This window comes from Xyrauchen texanus, chromosome 10, assembly GCF_025860055.1.
Source record: "Xyrauchen texanus isolate HMW12.3.18 chromosome 10, RBS_HiC_50CHRs, whole genome shotgun sequence".
In the NCBI taxonomy this organism is placed as follows: domain Eukaryota; kingdom Metazoa; phylum Chordata; class Actinopteri; order Cypriniformes; family Catostomidae; genus Xyrauchen; species Xyrauchen texanus.
The window spans coordinates 30765521-30790926 of NC_068285.1; the positions used below are offsets into that span (position 1 = coordinate 30765521).

General features: G+C 37.6%; 2 protein-coding genes across 5 annotated transcripts; both read left to right on the plus strand.

Annotated features, from left to right (window-relative positions):
• Window positions 1-410: 410 nt before the first annotated feature.
• LOC127650904 (adenylate kinase 2, mitochondrial-like) lies at window positions 411-4044 on the plus strand. 4 transcript variants are annotated; one of them, XM_052136550.1, is made up of 7 exons: window positions 411-616; window positions 1152-1277; window positions 1419-1529; window positions 2026-2120; window positions 2745-2817; window positions 2990-3185; window positions 3856-4044. In XM_052136550.1, the coding sequence occupies exons 1-7, from the start codon at window positions 518-520 to the stop codon at window positions 3864-3866; spliced, it is 711 nt and encodes a 236-aa protein (XP_051992510.1). In that variant the 5' UTR covers window positions 411-517; the 3' UTR covers window positions 3867-4044. The 4 variants fall into 4 exon arrangements, with proteins under 4 accessions (XP_051992510.1, XP_051992511.1, XP_051992508.1 ...); XM_052136551.1 differs by having other exon boundaries at window positions 3859-4044; XM_052136548.1 differs by lacking the exon at window positions 3856-4044 and having other exon boundaries at window positions 2990-3828.
• A 722-nt stretch (window positions 4045-4766) lies between these two features.
• On the plus strand, window positions 4767-25406 carry LOC127650905 (E3 ubiquitin-protein ligase RNF19B-like). The gene is made up of 10 exons (XM_052136553.1): window positions 4767-5018; window positions 13210-14480; window positions 17589-17788; window positions 18638-18782; window positions 19370-19532; window positions 20024-20138; window positions 20411-20551; window positions 21658-21847; window positions 22512-22646; window positions 22811-25406. Exons 2-10 carry the CDS (start codon window positions 13900-13902, stop codon window positions 23229-23231), a joined length of 2091 nt encoding a protein of 696 aa, XP_051992513.1. The 5' UTR covers window positions 4767-5018; window positions 13210-13899; the 3' UTR covers window positions 23232-25406.

Sequence of the window (25406 nt, forward strand, 5' to 3'; positions counted from 1 at the left end):
AAATTTGACGTTTGTAAATGCATGTTATTGATACCAAACATAATTTTCCCACTGGGTTTATCCAATATTGTTTATTGACTGAATAAGTGATGTTCTACTGCCAGTTATGGACCGCATAAAACCATTAATGTGGATAATACTCATTTAGGCAGCAAGTCAGAAGACCAAAGCCTACAGGATAGCCGTTTGTACAGTCTGATTTAGATATTAGCTTAACAAATTAGCCAAACTGTTTATGTTGTATATCTTATCTAAACTTTCAATTCTCCTTAATGTGTGACGTGTCATCCGGATATGAGATGTTCTCAAGCGTTCGATTCCATCCAATGATTTTGCGTGGTGAATAAATGGCGTGCCATTGGCAAATCAAATGGCTCGCCTGGTGCGAGGAGGCCGGGCTTTGAGTCCACACTCGCTACATGGGGACGTTAACACTTCCTTTCTCGGCGAAGTTTGTTTGTGGGTACGAAGAGTGTTTACGAGAGAAGTGTCTTTAGTCCGTTTACAGCTTGTAACCATGGCCCCCAGCACGCAATCGGACGACAGGGTCTCCAGTGTACGGAATGGCATTCGTGCCATTCTGCTCGGCCCGCCCGGTGCGGGGAAAGGGACGCAGGTGAGAGTCGATGCGAAGGGCCGCGTGTTTCATTCTTTTCTGTCCTGCAGCCGCGAGATAAAGTTTATCTCATCGGGACTCAACCTTTGGGCTGACACATTTTTTGTTTACTCTCTTTAACGATTCCCATCATGTTGCACTGAGCTTTATCAGTGGGTTCTGACCAGATTGTTCATTCTGTGCAAACGTGGAATGAACAGGGTTTCACATCCACGTGAACCAGGAGGAGATTTGGAACATTGATTTGATGAGCTGTGAGACCATATTCACTAAGTGAACACCCTGTGATCATCTGTCTCGTGGTGACCACTGGGGAAGTTGTAGAGTTTTCTGTTTAGTTGAGCGGTCATGCAAATCAACTGACTATAAATAATTGTAAGTGTACCAGCTTTCAGGTCAAACTTGTAGTAGGCAATCAAATTAATCTATTCTGCCTCGATATTGTTAGCTAAACAAATTTTTGTCCTTTTGATTCTACTTGATTTATTTATATTGTTTCTAGATTCCTTAATTTGTTTTCTTTTATCCACTACAGGCACCCAGGCTTGCAGAGAAGTACTGTGTGTGTCATTTAGCCACTGGAGACATGCTGAGGGCCATGGTGGCATCTGGCTCAGACCTCGGCCTGCGTCTCAAGGAAACTATGGATGCCGGCAAACTGGTAATGGGAATGCATATCTGGTGTACACGGATCCTTAAATCAACTGGTATACTGTTTATATAATGCTAGAGTCACTAGATTGGACTCGACTGTGTTTGGAGATATTAAGACCTGTTACCCTGATCGTCTCCTGACCTTTAGGTGAGTGATGAGATGGTGGTGGAGCTCATAGACAACAACCTGGACACACCTGACTGCAAGAATGGATTCCTTCTGGATGGTTTCCCACGTACTGTCAAGCAGGCAGAAATGGTGAGGACTTTAGCCCACAACAATTTAGAATCACGCAGTGTGTTTACATGGACTTTAAAGTTCAATTTCGATTGGACTAAAGCAATAATTTGTCTTTTTAAAATGTCATATAACTACTTTAGTTCAACTGAATTCATATCAGACTAACGGACCTACCCTAGATAATTAGATTGTTGCTCAGCTTCGTCCAACATGTATTCATCTTAAAGGAAAAGTTCACCTAATAAAAACAATTATTTCGTTTACTCGCCATCCCAGATGTGTATTACTTTTTTTTTTTTTTTTTTTCTTCTGCTCAACACAATCTGATATTTTTTGAAGAATATTTCAGCTGTGTAGGTCCATGCTATGGCAAGTGAATTATTAATTTTGGGGTGAACAATTACTTCAACTGGACCACATAACATGCTGACTAAAAAAAAATTGTGTGTGTGTTTTATATATTAGGTCTATCAGCATGTCAAACCTGTTGCTGCTCTGTTTCTATCTCTTCTAGTTGGATGGCCTCCTGGTGAAGCGTAGTGAAAAATTGGACTCTGTGGTTGAGTTCTCTGTTGCTGACTCTCTGCTAGTACGCAGGATCTGTGGGAGGTATGAGTTTGAAGAGAATATTTCTAGTCCACAGAGGAATTTTAAAAGAGAAGTTTTATTCTGCTGATACACTTGACACTGATTTTATAAAAAAAAAAAGTCCAGAATCCATTTTTGTTTTTATTATTATTATAAAAAATGGATCTTAACGTATATGTTTTTAGTTGTTTTGCATGTTTTTATATTTTAACCTGGATTTTGCTATGAAAATAGCCATAAAAGCTGGCATGACATTAAAATAAAAACAGGTTGTGCACTTGTAGGACTGTAGCTACTGGCTTATCACTGTTAGCTAAATATTCGAATGTCTTAATCTGCGTGAAAATGGGATGTCCTGAATAGAATTGTACACTCCATTCAAGAACGGCATAAATCACATGTATGTGTGTGTATATGTGTGTATATATATATATATATATATGTATATATGTATATTACACATATGTGTGTATTTTGATTGTCATGATTTACTGAAATGGAAAGTGTTAAAAATGTGTTCTGATTCTTAGACTCCGAGCTCTGTTTAAAGGGGGATTTTACCCACCATTTCCTTCCTTGTGAGAATTGAAAAACATGAAATCGACACTCTTGTTTAAGTGTAATCTGATCCATTACATTCTTCAGGTTCATCCACCAGCCTAGTGGCCGATCTTACCATGAAGAGTTCAACCCTCCCAAGGAGCCTATGAAGGATGATGTAAGAAAACAAAACCAACCATAAAGCAACGATATCCAGTGTTGCACCTCATTTATGTCTGGGGTGTTTATCTGAGACCATTCATTCCTTATTTATGTTAATTATTTCGTGACATGCAAGTGTATTGTTCTAAAGTTTTGGTCAGATCCAATCTTTATTAATGTATCTTTAGGTGACCGGGGAGCCTCTTATGCGGCGTAGTGATGACAATGAGACTGCACTGCGCACTCGGCTAGAGTCCTACCACAAGCAGACAGCCCCTCTAGTGCAGTACTACAGTGCCCGTGGCTTGCATACTGCAGTCGATGCTTCTCAGTCCCCCGACCTTGTCTTTGCCTCCATCCTCGCTGCCTTCTCTGCTGCTACCTGTAAAGATCTTGTGTATTTTATCTAAATCATCTCTGCATTCCTTTTTCACGGTCACTTTAAAGGGCTCCATAATGATCACATTTGTATTGTGACACTATATTTGTCTTTTCAGGTATATTGTTAATTATTTTATTTATAATTGGTTTTTGATTCATCTGGTGCTTTTTGTGCCATAGGTAACTGATCTCCTTGAATAGCATCTTAAATATAGAGCGTAGAACATCAGGAAACTGTGATTTGTACTACCCACGCTAAATGTATTGTCTGTATAGATCACATACAAATTGTAACATGTTGTTTGCTTAAATGCCTCCATATAATGGATGCAGGTGCTGTAGCACTTTTCTTTTGCCAGACACTTCTAAAAGAGAGTGATCATGTAATTTGCACTACTTCAGGTTAGATTTAAGCCTATTTACACGAAGGTAATGTTATAAAGAATAACACGGCCTGACTGATGGATTTGGTCCATGTGCTTGTTTTCCAGTGAAGGTGTGAATATTTAATCAGGACTGCGCTCCCTTTTGCCATTCAATGGGATGATTGCTGAACAAAATAAAGCATTTTATCAGTTGTTTTTTTGTTGTTTTATTTATATTTTTACAAATGCATGTCCTGAGTTGAATCATTAATTTACTCGTGGCCTTTTTTTTTTCTTTTTTTTTTCAGCAGCAGTATGAAATCCAGTTTGATCCAGATGAGAAAATAAGGGATGGGGAAGTTGGAAATGAATCCGAGGTTAATTTAAACATTCCATGAAGCGAGTGTTTTGTAATGAACTGATTTAACTGAAATCCACATTGCAAAAGACTTGGTTGTGCTTTATCTCAAATAAACACAAGAGACTATTTTCTACTACCCGTCCTTGAATCAAGGTGTCGCTGCTTTGTATTACTCTCAATAGGGTACAGGTGTGGCATGTGAGGAAGATATTTATTTTTTTCTAACCCCCCCCCAAACACTTATGAAATTAACATTTTAGGATTTTTATTTTTACCACACCTGAACTACTTTGTATACATGTTTAGTGTTGGTTTTGCTTTTTGGAAGTTTTTGTTTTGTTAATTCAGGTGTGTGTGTGTGTGTGTGTGTGTGTGTATATATAAATTCAGTTCAATGGGGCTTTATTGGCATGAATGTAAACAATACAATATTGCCAAAGCAGAGATTGCGTAAAAAAGCAGAACTACATCATAATCTATAATTACATTTAGTTTAACAAATATAAAAATAAATACAAAACCGGTTCAGAACTGCTGAAGACCAGTGTTTAAATAACTGAGGAGAACTGACATATATTTCACTGTACGATGCTTTATAGTATACTAAATTACCAAATGTATTTTAAGTTTGACAATAGCTTTCTGCCTCTTCGGTGCATTTGACATGTGTTTTTTTTTTTTTAAATATCCTTATTTAAATTACTTTACGTGTTTGTAACTGAACTGTATTATTAATGAGCAGGATGATGAAGAAAGGTCCCGGCAGTGTGACGCGCTTGTTTCGGTTCAAAGCTGACGTCACTGGGCGGGGTTTCCCATCTAGTGCGAGTGACATCACACGCAGGGGCTTTCCTCAGTGATGTGAATTGAAAAGAAGCGAGCTACGTACATAATCTGAACAGTATCGTGTACAGGGTAGGGTAAAGGGGCTTGCATCTTCTCTTCGGGTAGACGGTTGGAGAATGTTGTAGTTTACATTTCTAGGGTGAAATTTATGAGGTTTACGTATCGTTTGGTCGATTGAACGTGGTGTTCAGCAGCACCGAAGCTCGCCGCGTTCCGCCCTATTCTGCTTGAATTGCTTTCAGTACTCTCAGATCCATCAGTACGGTAAGTGCCAAACAGAATAATCACGAGCTCTTTGTTATGATTTTTAAACCACTATTGTTGACAAAGATAGCAGTCACCTTTAAATTGTGTTTTAACAGACCACATGTACATAATTGAAGATGGATCAATATTTTCCCCCTGCTGCTTATTGTTCTTTAAAAACAATAATGCTGCAAAACCCCTTAACAAATGAACAAGATACTTTATACATTGGTAATTTAGTTATAATCATGCTAGGTAGGGCACATGCATATATTTTATTGAAACTTGATTACAATTTTTTTATCTCTTTTGCCAAATTCCCAATACTCAGTAGGTCCTCGTGGTGGCGCGGTTACTCACCTCAACCGGGTGGTGGAAGACAAGTCTCAGTTGCCTCCACTTCTGAGACAGTCAATCCGCACATCTTATCACAGCTGTGCATGACACCATGGAGACTCGCAGCATGTGGAGTCTCATGCTACTCTATGCGACCCATGCACAACTTACCACGCGCCCCATTGAGTGCGAGAACCCCTAATCACAGCCACAAGGAGGTTACCCCCGGGTGACTCTACCCTCCCTAGCAACTGGGGCAATTTGGTTGCTTAGGAGACCTGGCTGGAGTCACTCAGCACACCCTGGATTCTAATTAGTTACTCCAGGGGTGGTAGTCAGCGTCAATACATGCTGAGCTACCCAGGACCCATAAATAGTTATGTCTGCCCATAAAACACTCCTGTCATTCCTGTGACATTTTAAAAAAGCAGCTTGCTCAATTTTTCATAGCCTCAGCAGCTTTAAGTTTGACATTTAGTCACTTTTTGTATGTAAACTGTGGGCTGAGTCGGTTTTTGTAAATTAAGTTGAGGTGGCTTTCATCCTAATTGGACTGTTTTATTGCCTACTGGTTCATGAACTTTCCAGTATTGGATGATTTCCTCATAATGAGTTTTGGTAACACTTCTTACAGAACAAGGAATGCACAGAACAATGACATTTGCTATCAATTTCATTTCCTCTTTTGCCTCACCAGTTGGTTTCTTAACTTCTTTTTTCCTGAATTACGGTTATACTTTTTTTTTACTGTAAATCGTCAAGAACTGATAAAATCAAGATCTTTGGTTTCACAGGAACCTGTGGTTCTTTTTCCATTCTTTGTACCTCCATCTTAACAGAATCAGTCAGTGTGAATATGGCATACTAGTATTGATCGTGTTACACAGTGAGTAATTGTCAGTGAACATTTGATTCACTGGTACAGAGCATTTGTGATAGTATATTATGTGAGTTGAGGGTGATTTGCCCAATTCCTTTGGGATACAAAGGATAAGTTGAACAGTGAAGATGCTTTACAGACAGCTTGGCTCTTTGCAAGAATGGGTTGGGATCAACACAACCACCTGCTCTGCACAGACACTTTAACAGACTGCCAGCTTAAAGAGTTTTCATCACAACCCACCTAATGAGTTTATTAGCCTGTCTGCTGGTGCATCCTGTCACAATGGAGAGGTTAGACCGTGTTTTTGTAATCCAAAATGAATGAATCCAAACAGTCCTCTAAGTTCAAACAAGCATTTTCTGAAGCTTCAAGGGATAGTTGACCCAAAAACAAAAATTCTGTCATCATTTACTCAACATGATCACACAGTTTCTTTCTTCTGAGGAATGCAAAGCGAAATGTTAGACAGAATTTTAGCTTCAGTCACCATTCATTGGATTTATTTTCCATACAATGAAAGTGAATGGTGACTGAAGCTAACATTGTGTGTAACATCTTTTATTTCTTTTTTTTTTATACAGACAGTGATTCAGGTTTTGATTCTGAACAACCTGAATGGGAGAGAATGATGACAGTTTAAATTTTGGGGTGAACTATCCTTTAATACATAACTTTTTCCAATTGTTTTTGTATGCTGGAAAAGGAATAATAACCCCCAAAATGGAAAATTCAGGCATAATTTACTGACCCTCATGCCATTTAAAAAACTGTATGCCTTTTTTCCTCCCGTGGAACACAAAAGGAGGTATTTTGAAGAATGTTCATGCTGCTTTTTACTAAAGCTATACTGATATATATCGGTTTAATCAGATTTAATCCCAACTTGCTCACTCTACTTAAATTTTTGGTGGAAATGGCTTGCACAATTATTTTGTTTGTTTAGTCCAGCACAGTAACATGAAAGTTATTAGTACACTTGACACAAATTTTATGTGTTGTTTCTACTCAAAGATTTTAAATGGTCTGCACTTATATAGCACCTTTTTAACCTTAGCGATATACAAAGCGCTATACACTGCGTCTTATTCACCCATTCACACACCAATGACAGCAGAGCTGCCATGCATGGAGCTAACCTGCCATTGGGAGCAACTTGGGGTTCAGTGTCTTGCCCAAGGACACTTTGGCATGTGGGCTGGGAATCGAACCACCAACCCTGCGATTAATGGACAACCCGCTCTACAAAATCACTACATTAAATCAATAATTTTTTTTGTGTTCAGTAGACTGTTAAATTATATGCAAAGAGCACAATTTATTTGTTGTTAATTGGATGATTGTGTAAAGCATGATAACTGCACCTTCTAAGGGACTGATGGTGATTTCCTAGATCGATTTGGCAAAGAGAAATAATGTTTCCCATCACCATAATATGAAAAAAATTATTATAAAATCGATACTTGGCCTGCAAATATCGATATATTATCACAAGGAAAAATATCGCGATAAATCGACATTTCGATATTTTTTCCTACCTCTAGTTTTACCGTTTACCAAATTTCGCCATTGTATTATCACACGCTATTGCACAGGCAGAAATAATGAGACATTAGGCGCTGAAATGCTCAACTCCATCTGAAACAGCTAACACAAAATTTTCTTTGCATCAAAACGGCATCTTGTTTCATCTTAGTAAAATAATAAAGGCATTATTCTCTCCGTTCTTGTCAGAGAGCATTCTCTTGTGGATAGTAAATAGACACACAGATATCGGATTCAGCATGACTTATGAAATATCGACTTTTGAAATAAAGAATGGCAACATCGGAGGTTTCGCAGATGAATATGAATGGAGGTTTATATGGTGACAAGAAACATGGCATCGTAATGATTAATTTTCATCTCTTTAATTCAACACACAGCAACAAGTGAATCATCTATTTGCCCTTTTACTATAAATGCTGATGTTAAACTATCTGACATTAGTATTCTTCTGTACATCCTGTGGTTGTTTTATAGTTTTATAATCCCATATCACTAAATTCCTGTCTTATTATCCTTTTAGTTATTTATATTGCGGTCAATGAAAATGCTACAGTTGCTTACTCTGGCGTTGCAAAATAAGGTGGATAGGTAAAAGTCCCACGTTATTCACCAGATTGTATTTATTATTATTTTTGGGATTTCGGTTGAACAATACAAACTTCCTTTGTATTACATGATACAGATAGACTAAAAAATAAAACAGACAGCATTACCCATGCTTCAGAGCTTTACTAATAACAACAAGCCCCCACTGAGCTTCAAGTGTGACTCAAATGGTTATGTAATGGCCAAAGATCCAGTAGCCCACCTGTACACCAAATGGATCATGTGACTGGTGTGTGTGTGTGTGTACAGTACAAGTGTATCTGAGATGGAGACACGCTAAGCCTTTGCTAGCCAGCTGCTAAAATGGGGTCTGGAGCTGTAGCTTGTGTCAAGGGATGATACAATAGTGCTGAGAACTCAAGAAAATACCGATTTAGAACTGTCTTATCTTCACGGAGGAGTAATGAGTGTGTTGGGGCGGGTTGTAAACTAGCACACTCATAGAGGGCCAGACTATGGAAAAGTATGCAAAAAATATATATATTGATTTTTTATATTTAGCTTGTTTTTCTGTGTGTGTGTGATTCTGTCCTCATTCTCTGCTCTGACCTCATAATAATAACCCAAGATTTTGCAAGGCTGTGCTGGTTTGTTGCCTACAAATTTGTTTGCGGTTCCTGTTAATAATGCATTTTTACTGTTTCCGAATGCCTCTGTGACGTTTTGATGAATGGTCTGGAAAAAACACTATTCATGCTGAAACTAAACATTACAGTGAGAGATGAAGAAACTAATATCCCTGTTCCTGAAAGGGGATCTCACTTACAGTAATCCTCTGTACTGTAGTAAGGCTATGTCTACTTTCATTATGACTTCATCTGTCATTGTTTCCTTTATTTAAAAAAAAAACATTACCTATATAAAAGATGGAAACAGTATTTTGAATACAGCAACGAATATAGAAAAATAAAAAGGAGCACATTGGTTAAAGAAAAGGTGAATGGCAGGTCTACACAGAGTCTGCATACACAGAAAACTCCACAGATTTCTACAGAATTGCATCTGCATCGCCACCCTTAATTCTTCAGTTACATATTTCGGCTCATTTGATAATGCATTCAGCTACCAATACAAGTGTAGTGCCGGTGTAGCCGGTACAGTTTAATGCATTTTACTACCTTTAAATCTGCTCTGCAGAATTCGAAGCACTGAAAATGCAAGAAAATGGGCCAGGTGTCAGGTCACAATTTATATTAGCGTTCATGTTACACTGTTACATCTGTTACTTATGTAAGTACTGAATAGTATACAGTTAATGAACATCATAATAGCATAACATAACAAAAACATGTAAATATGTCAATATCCTGACTCAAATTTAATGGTAAAGGAAATCCCCTTCAAACAGTGTTAGAAATCTTGTAAATCTTTCTGTTATCTAGTTTCATTTCTTTCTTTTTTCTTGAAGACAGTTGTTGCAAAAACCAAGTAACTACCGTAAATAACAATCAATTTTAGACTCGCGGTTAAAATCACGGTTACAGTGAGGCACTTAAAATGGAAGTGTAGGGGGCCAGTCCATAAACATTAAAATGCACATTGTTTCAGAAGTATAGTCACAAGACGTAAACATTATATGTGTTAACATGTTTTTAGTGTGATAAAATTGCTTACTAACCTTATTTGTTTAAAGTTGTATTCAACATTACAACTTCTATGTCATGGTGACGTAACACCAGTAAACCCTGAAGTCAGGTAAACACTATAACACCGGTAAATCCTGATCTGATCGTACTTAAATTATGATAAATGTATCATGTTAATGTCATGTGGCTATACCTTTGAAGAAGTATATATTTTAACATTTATGTACCGGCCATAATGTGCCAGTTTCGTACTGAAACTGTGATTGTTTTTATATATATTTAAGCTTACCCTGTCTCTCACATTTTTGTGTTAGATTTCTAAATATTAAAGAAAAAAATTATATCCAGACCCAGTATAGAATTTCTCTTTTTACCATGATCATCATTGGCTAGTTTTAAATCTGTTTGATGTTTTCACTCACATGTATTGATCTACTTTACAACCAGTTACAAACACTGAATGCATGGTTAAAAACCCACAAGAGCTCAACCAAACTTAGTTATTCCTGTAGTTACAAAAATCCATCAGCAAACAAGCACTCCACTATGTGGATTGTTCCAACCGTTTTCAATGTTTTTAAATATATGCTTTTCTCAACGGAAAAAAAACTGCCAGCTGAACTTCCAAAAGAGCATCTTGTGAATCTAGACCTTAATCATGGCTAATAAATAATAAAGCAACTTCTGTTGTTCAAAAAACAAAACCACACCATTTACACTCACACAGCAGCTTGGGCTTAGAAAACTTGCATTCTAATGCCAACATGTGACACAGATTTTCCAGAAACGGCTCTTGTTGTGCATCCACTAGCATCCCTCACACACTCAAAGAAACCTCAGCGAGCACAGATAGCAATTATGTGTCATTGGTTGCATTTGCTGAGGCTGCTGCTCCTCTTAAACAGAGCCTAAAGTGGAATGGAGGGCTATTACCATCTCAGCCCCAATATATATATATATATATATATATACACAGATGCTAGACATTTTGCGTTTAATCTGCTATGATTCACCACCACACTGCCAAAAATAATTTTCTTTCTCAGCTTGTTGGCTAGTAAAAATATATAAACATCCATTAAATATGATACAATAACTTGAGAAACAAATGAAATAAGATATTTAAGGGACAGTTCATCATTTACACAAACCTGTATGACTGAGATGAGATGTTAGATGGATGCTGAATGTTAGTCAGTCAGCATTCACTTTCATAGCATATCTTTTTCTATACAATGACAGCGAATGGTGACTGAGTCTAACGTTCTATCTAACATCTCCTTTTGTGTACCTTCGTAAGAAAGATTGTCAAATGGGTTGAATAATTGATGATAGCATTTATATTTTTATATAATTTAAAGTTTAAGTATTAACCATACTGAAGTTTGTTTGATTTCTCTGTAAACAAGACTTAATATATTATGTAATTTAGCTTCTTAAGTAAATGTATAATGTTTTTAAAATGTTTATGTAATGATACTATATAATGATTTTTCATTACTGTTAAACAAGACAAAAATAGAAGAAAATGTTTATTTATTGTTTTATATGATCCTTTACAACTTTGTACGAAATTGTACAGAATTTGATTTTGTTCATTGGGTAGACGCTTGTATTTTTAATGCTTTTATTATGTGTCACGTATAGAGCACATAGGGCTTCACGATTGTTGTATCATAATGGGTCAAGACATCAGGGCACAGTGGCGGTGAGTGATGCAAAACCGCTCTGTGAAAAATACAGACTGATGTCACCCGCTTGCCTGGCAGATCTAAGAAATTCAGCAGAAAACAATCATAAGCTTTCTGTTTTAGTTTACTCTGCATACTGCTGTGGCTTCGCTTTTCAAATACAGCAGCAACAGGTTTACATGCTCCTACAAATTATGCAATAATTCTTAAATCCAATTCAGGGCTTTCAGTCATCACAATATTTAAAGTGGATAATAGATTTGTAAACATGCATCATATTCCTATCACAAAGGCGCAACACTTACAAAAAATACCATAGTATTATCTTGGAGTTTGTTTTGGACATGTAACTTAGTGAAAGATGTACCCACATTTTCAAGATTTTTGGGTTGATCAAATGCAATAATTTAAGAATCAAACATTGACCCATAAAATATTATTGATAAATACCATAGTATATTAATATGACAATCTTTCAGTACCTTGTCTCAAAGTACCTTATAAGTTATTATTATCATGTGAATCCATCACTGTGCCATGGTACCAACACAATATTTTCTTGTAAGAGAAGTTTGTTGTTGTGTTTTGTCCCTTCTGTATTATATTTACATAATTACAAACAGAAATATCATTATAAAGTTAAAATGAGACTGGAACCCACTAGGTGCACTTTAACTCTACTGTTGTGGTCTCTCTCCCCTCCCACCTGCACAAGTAAACAGATTTGTTATACACAGGCATTAGTCCAGGGGTCATCAGAACAGGACACATCAGTCTTAGATGACATGTGTATATCTCTGTATCTTCATTGTTTGTGTGTGTTTATACATATATACATATATATATATATATATATATATATATATATATATATATATATATATATATATATATATATATATATATAATATGTTCCAGAGAGATTGGCAAAGATTATGTTGGCTTGCAAACTAATTTAGAATTTTCTGTATCTGCAGTGCCATGACATTTAAGAATTATATTGGTGTCCCTCTCACATATAAATATATTTCTAAAGTCCAGTGGAGGCATGTGCATTGTGTAATGAATGGTGTTAATATCTGCCATATACATGTGTGAATGTGTGTCCAAAAGGGCCAGAGTCACTGTGAGGGTCCTTGTTTGCTGTGTTCATAGTGAAAATCACCATGGTAACTGCACTAGCAGCACAGTGTGAAGTGGAGAGGGAGAGCTTGAGAGTGTTTGCTTGTGTGTCCGAGAGAGGATAAGAGGGTGTCATCAATAGAGATACAAAGAAAATGAGAGAGAAGTAAAATCCAGTGGAAACTTGTAAGATTGAAAATCTCATAACAGAATTCAGATTTGGACTTGTAAAGGTTTTACATCACTGTACCAATTACTTCCTCTTGTCACCATTGTGTCCAACTTGTCAGAAAGGAGATCAGGAGTTTTAACAATGAAATGAAAAAAGATTGAGAATAAAAGAAGGGAGGAGTGTGTGTATGTGAGTGTGCACTGAGCATGCTCCTCCTGCAGGCTGTCTGCATGCTGTGCTAATTTGTGCTATTTCTCTTCCTCAACAGACCAGCCGATTCAGAAGGAGAAAAGCACACTGGAGCATATTCGTCTTGGCTCTGTGATCAAGACAATTTAACAGAGGCGAACGTGAACAAATGACAGACGGCAATCCGGCTGAAAGGATTATGATATCTTGAGCCAGATTTTACAGATCTTAGTTGTTTTTCTTATTCATTTTTGTTGTTTTTTTGTTGCTTTTTTACTAAAAGCTGTGACTTTATGTTTCCTACTTTTCTTTAAATGCCCCATTTCTAATTGATAGTATGTGTCATTTTTGTTGTCTGCAACAAATTTGGGGTGAAGTAATTTGTTTTTGTTCTTTTCCTGATCTCCCTTTCACTGTAACTAGAACACGATTGTGGGAGTGAAAGGACTTTTTTTCCAGCATTGTTTTCATTTGGTTTCGGTTTTGACAAACTCAATTTATCAAGATATCTTTCCGTTTATTGCTTAAACTCCTCTTTAATTTAGAGGAAGAAATTACTTAATAACTTGAACTTGAATAACTTGAACAAACCGAAATTTCATTCTTTTGCGTGTTAGGAGTTGCGTCCCTGTTTTTGAGAATTGGGGTTTCATTGACAACATTCAGTGAAAAGGACTAAGACGCTTAACACAAGAGCTCCTCTAGCCTAAAACTCAGTGACATCTCTAAATACCCAAGTGGGAGAACATTACAAGGTCCTTCTTAGGAAATGGGATCTGAAAAAGATTCTGAATCACCCCACTCGTCTGTTAGTGGCATTGCCAATCCCAAATGTCATGGGCCTGGCAAGAAGCAAGGCAGGATCTCCTTTCACAATCTCTTTCATGGTAAACGTGGATCCAGAGGGACCAAGGCTAATGTGGGCACTCCTCTCACACAACAGCTGCACCAACAGCAGCTTCTTCAGCCCCCAACAACCATGAATGTTTCATCCGAGCCATCTAAAGCAGACCCGGCTGAGCCACTGTCTGCCAGCCAGACCTCTCAAGGTGGGGAAGAACTCTTAGAGTGTCCCCTGTGCCTGGTGCGACAACCTGCGGATCAACTTCCTGAGCTCCAGGGTTGCAGTCATCGGTCCTGCCTGTGTTGTCTACGGCAATATTTGCGGATCGAGATTACAGAGAGTCGAGTCCAGCTCAGCTGCCCAGAATGTGCAGAGCGACTGGCCCCATGGCAGGTGGCCCTTATCCTGGATGATCCCATCCTGATGGAGAAGTATGAGGAATTCCTGCTACGCCGCTGCTTGGCATCAGACCCTGATTGCCGATGGTGTCCTGCCCCGGATTGTGGGTAAGACTGTTTGGAAACAAGTTTGATATCAATTTGACATCACAGTGTTTCCCAATCCAGGTCCTGGAGTACTCGAAACACTGCACATATTGAATATCTTCCTTATTTGGCACACCCAATTCAGGTCATTTAGGTCTCTACTAACGAACTGTTGAGAATCAGGTGTGTTATTGGGGAACAAACCTGATGGGAAGTTGTGTCTAGAAGGGACTCCTCAGTCTGGGTAAAGACTTGTGGGTGACGCATTGGGCATTCATTCACTGTGATTATTACCCTACACCGACCCCTATCCCTAAACTTACCCCTTACCTTAACACTACCTCTAACTCCAACCTCAACCCTATCCCTAACCCTTACCCTTAATCTAACCTTAGTAACAACAAATGTGACTCGTGCAAGACTTTCCCAGACCTAGGGTTCCCTTTTAAACATGACCATCCAAAATATTGTGTGCAGGAGGTTCTCCACAACCAGAATTGGGAAACACTGCCCTTTAAGATACATACATGACAACCTGTTTGTTGTGAATAGGAGATAATGCACCATATATTAAATGCACTTGATGTCCATACACATATACAGATCTGCATCCGATTAAGTGGAAGTATGGGAGAGTATTTCACAATTTGTGATGTACTGCGTGCTTCAGCAAGTGTAGGAGGCACTTGGACAGTTATAGGGAACACTTACACTTGTGTGGAAAGCCTAGCTTATGTGTCATTCTGAGAGAGCATGATTTCTTTAGAGACCTTTTCAACCTTTCAGAGATTCGTCAGTCATGATGGTGAGCCAGTGACCTACATTTAAGTGACATGTTTCGGTCTGAGTCTCTGCATGTTTAAGTCACTGCCACTTCCTTTAAAGCCCACGGCTGATGCTAAGGGATTTTCAGATGGTGTGGGGATTTTTCAAAAGGGCATTTTGTCCATTTGAGATAACTTTGTTGGTTGATGAACAGTATGCTGCATGTAGAGTTATTATGAATGCAAGTGTGGCTTATTTGGAGCCTTAAAGGGAAAGTTTCCCCACAAAAGATGGAAATTCTGTCATCATTTGCTCTCACTCATATTGTTCCAACCCCTTTGAATTCATTTTTTCCAAGGAACACAAATGGATAATATTGAGTAAATTATGAAAAACAACTTTGTTGTCTTTGCATATTAAGCTCAGAAAGGAGAAAGTGTTTAAGCACAAAGAAGGCAGGATACATCAAACTTGCATATTATGTAGCTGTTCTTCTAAATATTTCATCTACTTGACTGAAGACTCAATGGGAATCTTTTGTCCTTAAAAAATACATATATTAAATAATAATACATACAAATACATACAAATTCCACCCTAAATAAATATACAACTATACACACAGACACATTCCCCCATAGCTTCTCTCTGTTCGTTCAGTCTTGAAATTGGCTGTTGTATCCTATTATCTATAAAAATGTAAAAGAAGTTTGCCCTGAAAACTTCTACCGTAAATTCTGCTGCCTGAGAATCAGTTCCAGTCCATGATGCACCTAATTACCCACCAGCTCTAGTTCAGCTTGATTGAAAGGCTACTGCTGCCAATCGGAGAAGGGAACAGCTTGTTTCTCTCTCCATGAGTGATGAGTTGCTGTGGCAACTGGGATGCGGCATAGAGGTAGAGTTAGGGTAACTGAGGCTGGTATTTAAATAAGACAATTCTGTTGAACTGCAATGTACCTCGCTGGTATCTGCCTGCATCACCTTTGTCTATTGATGGACTACAGAAAATGGAATACAGACTATCAATTAACTGCCAACAAAAGCCTTCATCAGCCAAATAACAAAGGGCAATTGCATCTATATGAACTTCTGCAATTAATTCAAATGGAATTCAAAGACATTAATCATTAATCTTAAAGTAAATAAATAAATCGTTGTTTTGTTTTTTAACACTGGACCTTAACGCTTACTTAATTTACACATTTTAAACCATGACTTGCAATGCACACAAATAACTAATATTGGCTATATATTTATTTTGTTTAGCCAGAAGGGAACTGGTCCCCACAGTGAGTCTGTTTTCTTTCAAGGTTATTTTTCTCCATTAATCAACATCTTATGGAGTTTTGTGTTCTTTGCCACAGTCACATTCAGGTTGCTCACAGGGGTTATAAATACAATTATTATTTATTTTTTATACACAATTTACAATCACATTTAATCAAACTACACAATGATGACTCTAAGACTTTATAGAGATTACAGTTGAATTGTTTTGTTAATGCATTTCCTGTAAAGCTGCATTGAAACGATATGTGTTGTGAAAAGCACTAGGTAAATATAAATGACTGGCCTTGACAATCATTGGTTACTCACTTGACTGTGTGTGTATACCACAGGCACAGTGCCTTTGTGAGTAACAAATTAGAGTCTCGATTTCATACACTTCATTCTTTGAGGTAGTGGGTTTAGAGTGTAATGAGGTTGGTTTCGGCCTGACTGTACATGTAGGGTACATGTAGGGTGTGTGTGTGAGTGTGTGTGTGCCAGGTTACATGGATATAATTTGAAGCTATGTGTGAATGACATCACAGTTCTTCACTTCAGCTGAGCTGGTTAATAAGGTGTAGGTTTGAGGTGGAATTCGAGGTTTGAGGAGAACCTGCCTTAACTCCAACCTCTATGCCAACAAAAAGCCAAAAAATGCACTTAAAAATAACAGGATTGTTTTTCCTGTTTCCTGTTTTCCACAATGTGTTGTTAAATATGATGTTAAACAGGTTTTGGGTTATACTTTAATTTGAAGTAATTATTTTAATTTTAAAGGGAGAAATCAGCTTTTCTTTCACTGTAAAAAGCTGGTTCAGCAGAAATGTATCTTAAATCCCTAATGTTGAATGCAAGTACTTGGGTCTGATTCATGATTTTCTTCTAGCTCAGTGATGACATGATTTATAAAGAAGTCCCTTCAAAGATCTGAATGTGAATATGATATGCTCTGCTATTACATTTTTAATTTTAATCTTAATCTTACCTTGTCAAAAAAGTTCACAAAGCTATGTGTAATGGTATTCCCATGTAAATGAAATGATAGATTCTCTAGAAGTGCCTGTTGACCTGTCTGCATTGTTCTCTTGCCAGTTTTGCAGTAATTGCATCTGGATGTGCCAGCTGCCCCAGGCTGGTGTGTCGAAGAGAAGTGTGTGGTGCAGAGTTCTGTTACCACTGCAAGCAGGCGTGGCATCCTAACCAGACCTGTGACTCTGCCCGACAACAGAGGGCGCTGTCCTTAAGAACACACAGTAACCATTCACCCAGCTATACAGCCGAGCAGGGACACAGTGAGTATTCAACCATCTGTCTACCATTTTCTGTCTCTTATTGGTATCTATTATTACTCAAAACCTCTAACCCTATGTTTTAAAGTTGGCATGTAAGAAATGACAGAAAGGTCCCTTAGACTTACATTGAAGGAATATCCCTGCTGATCACTAGAGACCAGAATATCATAAAAAAATTGAGGTGCCCTCTTTTTACTTTGGCCAGTAAGCAGCCACCCATATCACCTTAGCACACCTTAGTAACCGCATTGCAACATCCTGGCATCCACCCACTACACCCAAACATTGCAGCAGTGAGTTTTTCACAGGCAAGCACCACTCAAATTGTCTTGCAAAAATGCAAAAATCTAGTTAGTATATATTGTCCAGCAGTGCTGTAGTGTGTTGGTCCTTTAATCTATTTACTGCTTTGTACAGTGTGTTTTGCATTTATCTCATCTTTAAAATTTGTACCTCAAATTGCTGGATAAAAATATCTTTGCGCTACCTGTCTGGTTTATTTTGTTTAAGAGTGCCACCAGCCAGTCATGTAATTGGTTTTGCTCTGTTGTTCCCCCTTAAGTACTTACATTTTGTACTCTTCGGTGTAAACTTAACAAATTACACTGTGGTTTCTTTGACGTTTCTCTTTCCCTGAATGTCTGTGTACTCTCCACCCTGTTAGGTTCTTTTCTCTTTTCTAATCCCTTGAATAAAAGCACAATAACTCTTCTAACTTCTTTCCTTATCTCTCTTGCTGCTTTTATTCCTGTCTGACATTCAGAAAGAGCTTCCTCAATACTCGTTGTTTACAGTAGGTTCTGTTTGCCTGTACAAAATCTAAATCCAAACCCTTTAATCCGCACTCAGATGATGACATCAAGCCTTGCCCTCGATGTGGTGCCTACATCATCAAGATGAACGATGGCAGCTGTAATCACATGACCTGTGCTGTGTGTGGCTGTGAGTTCTGCTGGCTATGTATGAAGGAGATATCAGACCTGCACTACCTCAGGTACTATATCCAACTCTAAAGTCAACATGAAACTGAAACGAACCTATTTACATTCCCAAAGCACTTTTCTGGTCTTATGGTGAAAAGTTCATTGGTGCACTAACTTTCTCGTCCTTCGAAATTACTTACCCTTTCCAATGACATCACATAAGCCCTGTGGACTATTGGATATTGTTAACCAACAGCTAAAAAGCAATCCAATCAATTTCGCAATCCAATCAATTCCTTATGGATAAAAGTAAATATTTACTCAAAAACATAACAGTGTTTACATTAACATTTACATTAATGCATTTGGCAGACGCTTTTATCCAAAGCGACTTACAGTGCAATTATTACAGGGACAATCCCCCGGAGAAACCTGGAGTTAAGTGCCTTGCTCAAGGACACAATGGTGGTGGCTGTGGGGTTAGAACATCTGACCCTCTGATTAACAGCCCTGTACTTTAACCACTACGCCACCACCACTCCACATGTTTCTTACTGACTTTAACGATGGCCATAGTCTTTATGGTTGTGATTATTGTTGTTAAATCATTGTACTGCTTACTTTCGACTGAAAATAATTGTTCTTTGTGTTCTCTCAGTCCATCTGGTTGTACATTCTGGGGAAAGAAGCCATGGAGTCGCAAGAAGAAGATTCTTTGGCAGCTGGGCACTTTGATCGGCGCACCGGTGGGCCTCACTCTGATCGCTGGCATTGCAGTTCCTGCCATGGTTATTGGCATTCCGGTTTACATTGGACGAAAGGTACGAATTCCTGACAAAAGTAAATACCTTGCCACCCTGTAATGTTTATCAGGAACTATGAGGAACAGAATTTCCCTCTCTTCAACACGAGTGTAGCTCTACCAGCCTAATTGGTTTTAATCCTGGCATAATTTTGGTACAATGACTTCCTTGTGTAAAACTGCTTGAGCAGGATACTGAGTAGGCATACAGCATTGTTCCATTGCCTTGTGCTACAAAATATTTTAGCCAGTAATGTGGATTCTGGTGAATGCTTTTATTTGGTTTCCAAAGCTGTATTTATAGGCCATTTGTCAAGCATTTTTATTATAGCTTTGAAGCTTTAGATTGCCAATACCCATTCAATTATATTTACTGCCTATACAATTAAAAGGCTGCCTCTAAATATACCTGATAGCGTCCAGTGCAATTCAATTCCATCCAAATCTTTCATAGTTACTGATAAAATAACATTTGTGATGGTGCTATAACCTTGCTGCTGTTTATCACAGATCCACTCGCACTACGATGGGAAGAAAACATCACATCACAGGAGAAATCTGGCAATCACTGGGGGTGTGGCTCTGTCAATCATCACAGCCCCTGTTATTGCTGCCGTCAGCGTGGGTGAGTAATTTACATCTACATTTTTGCATTATGCCGATGTTTTTATTCAAAGACAAATTACAAATAAGAAAGCTACATCAAGTAAAATATTCTAATAATTTAGTGTAATTTGAAGTGCTGCAATACAAATTTCCAATTAGAGAGAAAGGTACAAGTACAGTGAGCTACTATAGAAAGATGGTATAGACTGCTTGAACATAAACTCTTTTAGTGAAGATCTGTAATTGGTTGGCTACAGCTCCATATGAAAAGATAATTTTGCTTTCCTACAGGTATTGGTGTTCCCATTATGTTGGCGTATGTTTATGGTGTTGTGCCTATCTCTCTGTGCCGTGGTGGAGGCTGTGGGGTGAGCCGAGGGAAAGGACGAGGTGTAAGGATAGACTTTAATGATGATGATGGACCTATTACAGGTAATAAAATGCATGAGTGCTTAATTCAGATTTGGAGAAAAAGTGCAATCTCACGAAAACTGTAAATAAATGGTCATCTTATATTTCAACTATCAATAATTAATTAACAAAATTTAATGACCTTTTTTTTTTTTTTTTACAATTCTCAATGAGAACTGTTTTCCACCAATTATTTCTAATTATGTTTACTATTTTCTGCCAGTTCCTTATTATATGATGCAAAAAATAATCTTATTATAGTCACTGTAATGTGAAAAAATGTCATTCTCATTATTGTAATGCAAAACACAAATTATATTTTATATTTAAGGGATAGTTCAGCCAAAAATGAAAATTCTCTCATTATTTACTTACCCTTATACCATCCCAGATGTGTATGACTTACTTTCCCCTGCTGAACTCAAATGGTGATATTTAAAAGAATATCTCGGCTCTTTTGTTTCATACAATGCAATTGAATGGGTGCAAAAAATGTGAAGCTCCAAAAATCACATAAGTCAGCATAAATGTAAGCATTTAAACTCCAGTGGTTTAATCCATTTCTTCAAAAGCAATATGGTTGGTTTGGGTGAGAAACAGATAAATATTTATGTCCTTTTTTACTATAAATTATCCTTCCTGCTCAGTCAATCTCCACTTGTGTTTTTGGTGATTCTTCATGCATATCGCCATCTACTGGGTAGGAAGGAGAATTTCTTTCACTTTTTCCTCACACATTGTATGGATGTACAGAGCTGAATATTCATCTAAAAATCATATTTTGTATTCTGCAGAAGAAAAAAAGTCATACATATCTGAGATTGCATGAGGGTGAGTAAATGATGAGAGAATTTTCATTTTTGGATGAACTATTCCCTTTAAGTACAATCATAGAATGTATTGTACATTTGTACTATTCAAAAAGTACATAATAATTATTTAATTTAGACTGATTAGAATAAAATAAAAAAGACAGGATAATTTTCAACACTGTTTAACAAAAATGAAAAGAAAATGTTCTAATTTTACAGACATTTTTCAGATCCTTTGTGCAAATCTGTCATGTATTGTAATCAGATAAAGCTGAGCAGTGCTGATCAATGTATTGAAGTGTCCTCTATCTGTAGTTGCTGATGCATGGAGAGCACTGAAGTCTCCCAGCCTGGGTGAGAGCAGTTTGGAGGGAAGAGCCAGTGGCTTCAGTACCAGCTCTCCAAGTGAGGGCCTGTCAGTTGCCCCATGCGGCCTCGGAGATACACCCCACTTCAACACACTAGCAGGAGGAGCGCTTGGTGCTAGGGCAGGAAAATACCGCAGGTATGGAGACTTGTGGGATGTCAGCAGTAATGTAAATAATAAAAAAAAATGTCTGGATCACCCTGAAATCAAAGGAAAAAAATATATATATTTTGCATAAAAAAAGCTTTTTTTTAGGTCCAGTAAGATTTTATTCATTGTGATATTATTCTCATGACAGTTAAGCATGTTTGCATAACTATAATGTGTCCAGGTATTTTACTACTGACTTTTTATTCTCATTAGATTCTATGCAATTGAGTAATTTTGTTACTGTTTTACAGTACAAATGACTGCAATAATATATATATTTTTAAATCTGCATACTTAAAAGGTAGTAGAAGTATATGTGTATACTATAATGATGTACTAGTACTTGAATACTTAGAATTGAAAATAGACATCATTATTTTTCACATTACATGAGAAGAATTGGGGGAGGGGGTGCAATTTAATTTTTAAATGTTTTATTTATATAGCAAAAAAAAAATATATATATATATATATATAAATATATATTTCATTTTGGGATGACATATGATGCAAACATGCTTTGTGAGATTGACCCAGTAGAGCATGTTGAGATATTTGGTAAACTGTATGGTTTAAAAAAAGAAGTATACTGTAAATATGGGAGGTGTTTTTATTTTTGTGTAAATGCATGGCCTTTTTGTTTATGTTTTAGGCTGGAGGTGCAGGGAACAGAGCTGGGTAAAGAAGGTGCTGTTAGGGAGACGGGCAGCTTGGGAGCAGCCAGTGGCTGTGTCAGCACAAGGGGCATGGCAGGATCCATCACTTCCTCTTACACCTTACCTGACAGGTAAAACAACTTTTGCGAAATAAGAGTAATGGTCCGTTGAACTCAAGGATGCCTCAAACAATCTTGTTTGGATATCATTTTGAACATTTGATGGCAAAAACCTTGTAAACTTTGTCAAATTTAAATATTTATTTATACCTTTTGTACATCCTGATGTGTTTCAGAGAGGGTACTAACCTTGAGATCCAGGTGGACATTGAAACTAATCCCAGCAATCTGTGTTTAACCATCGAGGAGGATCTGGCTCCACCCACTGCTGTGATGGCATCCGGTTCAGGGGAGGAGCCTCAGGACTGCAGTTCCCGCAGGACCGGGTTGTTGTTGGATTCCCCTCTGGGACTGTCGCCTGGGATGTCACTCAGAGAGGGTCTTCGAGATGTTACCCTCGCTCAGCCGGAAAGCATCCGCAGTGACCTGGAGATGTCCGACACGCAGTCTGACGATATCGCGGAGCTCACGTCTGATGACTGTGACTCACCCCACCCCGAGAGCTGCCTCTCCGCCCCACTGCCACAGACAACTTGCAGAGCCTTGAACCCCACCGACAACCTGCACTGTCCAGGCAATGTCATTCTTTTCGTTTGAGAGACTCTCACAATTGCACAAACCCAAACGTGTCTGAGCTTTTGACTTGTTAACGCTTTACGAATTATTTTGCTTCTTTTTATAATGATTAAAACACCTTACTTGCATTCAGACAACTCATGGAACCGACTGATCATCACTCTGCTCTCCTGTCTGTCTCATTACGAGCCCGGACAGGTCCTCTACCTCTTCAGAAATTACCTGTTATTCATTGGTTGGTGTTTACTTCTTGGTGCAACAATGCTTTAAGCAAAATAAAGTTTAAAGGGATACTTCACCCAAAAATGAATTTTATGTCATAATTTACTTTAGGTCATGTCATTCCAAACCCATTTGATTTTTTACTTCTCCTTATTTGCTTTTTTTGAATGAAAGTTAATTGTGACCAGGGGCTATCAAGCTCTGTGCTATATTTTGACTTCCGTGCTATATTCCAAGTATATTTAAGCCATACGGTAGCTTTGTGTAAGGGAGAGACTGAAATTTAAGCCGTCATTCACTGAAAATATTTCCTTTTTCTTTAGCTTTCAATTTTCATTTGTGATATTTGAGAATGCGCCTACACATACTTGGCTCATTGTAATCGGTTATGAGACACTTGATAATAGTTATAAGCAAGCATGAGATTTGAGGGCTGCAGCGGAAGTGACGATTATCAGTGAATTATGACTTTTCGTCTTTTCTTCACTCAAAGATATCGAGTCATATCAAAGATATCATTGAATGTAAGAGGATAGCTTGGACAATTTTCAAAATACCTCCATTTGTGTTCCAGAAAGTCTTACAGGATTTTGAACGACTTGAGTGTGAGAAAATGATGCCAGAATTAAAAATTTTGGGTGAACTGTTCCTTTAAATTGGTACTATTATTTCCACAAGAATTTCTTTAGAAAGCAAATAAACATATAATGATACATATATATATATATAATGAAGTCAAATGTCACCAAGCACATTTATATGTGAGAGGCTTTTGAATGGTTGTGACTTCCTTTCACGGATGCTTATATGGATGATACATTTCAGTATTGTTTGTACGTTTTTTTCCTTCGTATCTACACGACCTAGAAATTACAAGTACAAGCGAATACAAGCAGAGTATTGTTTTGGTCGCACTGGCCCAGTTTGCACAGAAGAAAACGTTTCATCTATACATGGTGAATGAGAGAGCTCAGTACAGAGTAAGGTCAGTGCAAGGGGATACTGATCTAAACTTCCCTAGAAGATGGTTTCACTCGAATCACTGCCTGCCTTACAGACAGAGCACATGCACTCAGTTCCCTTACACTGTCTGTGACTTACTGACAACACAGTTTGTGCCCTCTTGAGCTGAGAGAAAGGACATGTGTATTTGCTATATATGTGTGTATGTTTACATTGATGGGTATTACATCTTATAGTATAAATGGTGGAATGGCCATCAACATGCATATATGTTATTATTAATATTATGTTTTGCCTCTTTCTTTAGCACACAGCTTGTTTTTACGCAATTGCAATTTTATGTTTGTTTTACCCGCTAGCTGGATGGATGGAGAGAGAAGGGTTGGATGGATGAGCACTCTTGCACTTTATCCCAGTATTTATCATTGTTCTATATTTTAGGCTTATATTTATGCACTTCCTCTTTTTTTGTTTTTCAGCCTCTCTGGGATATCATAACATTTAGACACAGCAGTCATTCATATGATTTTGTTATTTAATTTGGTATGTAATGGAGTTCTGAAAGTTTCATAATCTCAACATCCTACTATGCTCTCTGAATCTCTGACGCAGCTCTCATAATTATTATATTTGGCTGCTGAGAGGATCCTCTGCTTTTACATTAATGATGGATTAGCTTTGTCTTGTAATCACAAAAGAGCATTTGTGGTTTACACATCTTTTGCTTTTTTGTTGTTGTGTGAAGATGCTTTTGTACTTTTTAGGTTTACGAGCAAATTGTAAAAACTACTTCACAATTTGACTATTAATGTATTATGGTGAAACGAATGTCAGCAACTAAATTGAGTTAAAAAATCAATATGCAGACAAGACTAAATGTGTGTTAAATCTGGCATTTTTTTTTTTTTTTTTTGTACATCCCCACAAAGATAACTGCACTGTCTGTGAGTGTTTGAAACAACATGACAATAAACATTTCCTCCTTCGTGGCAAGTTTCATCTCTTTTCACC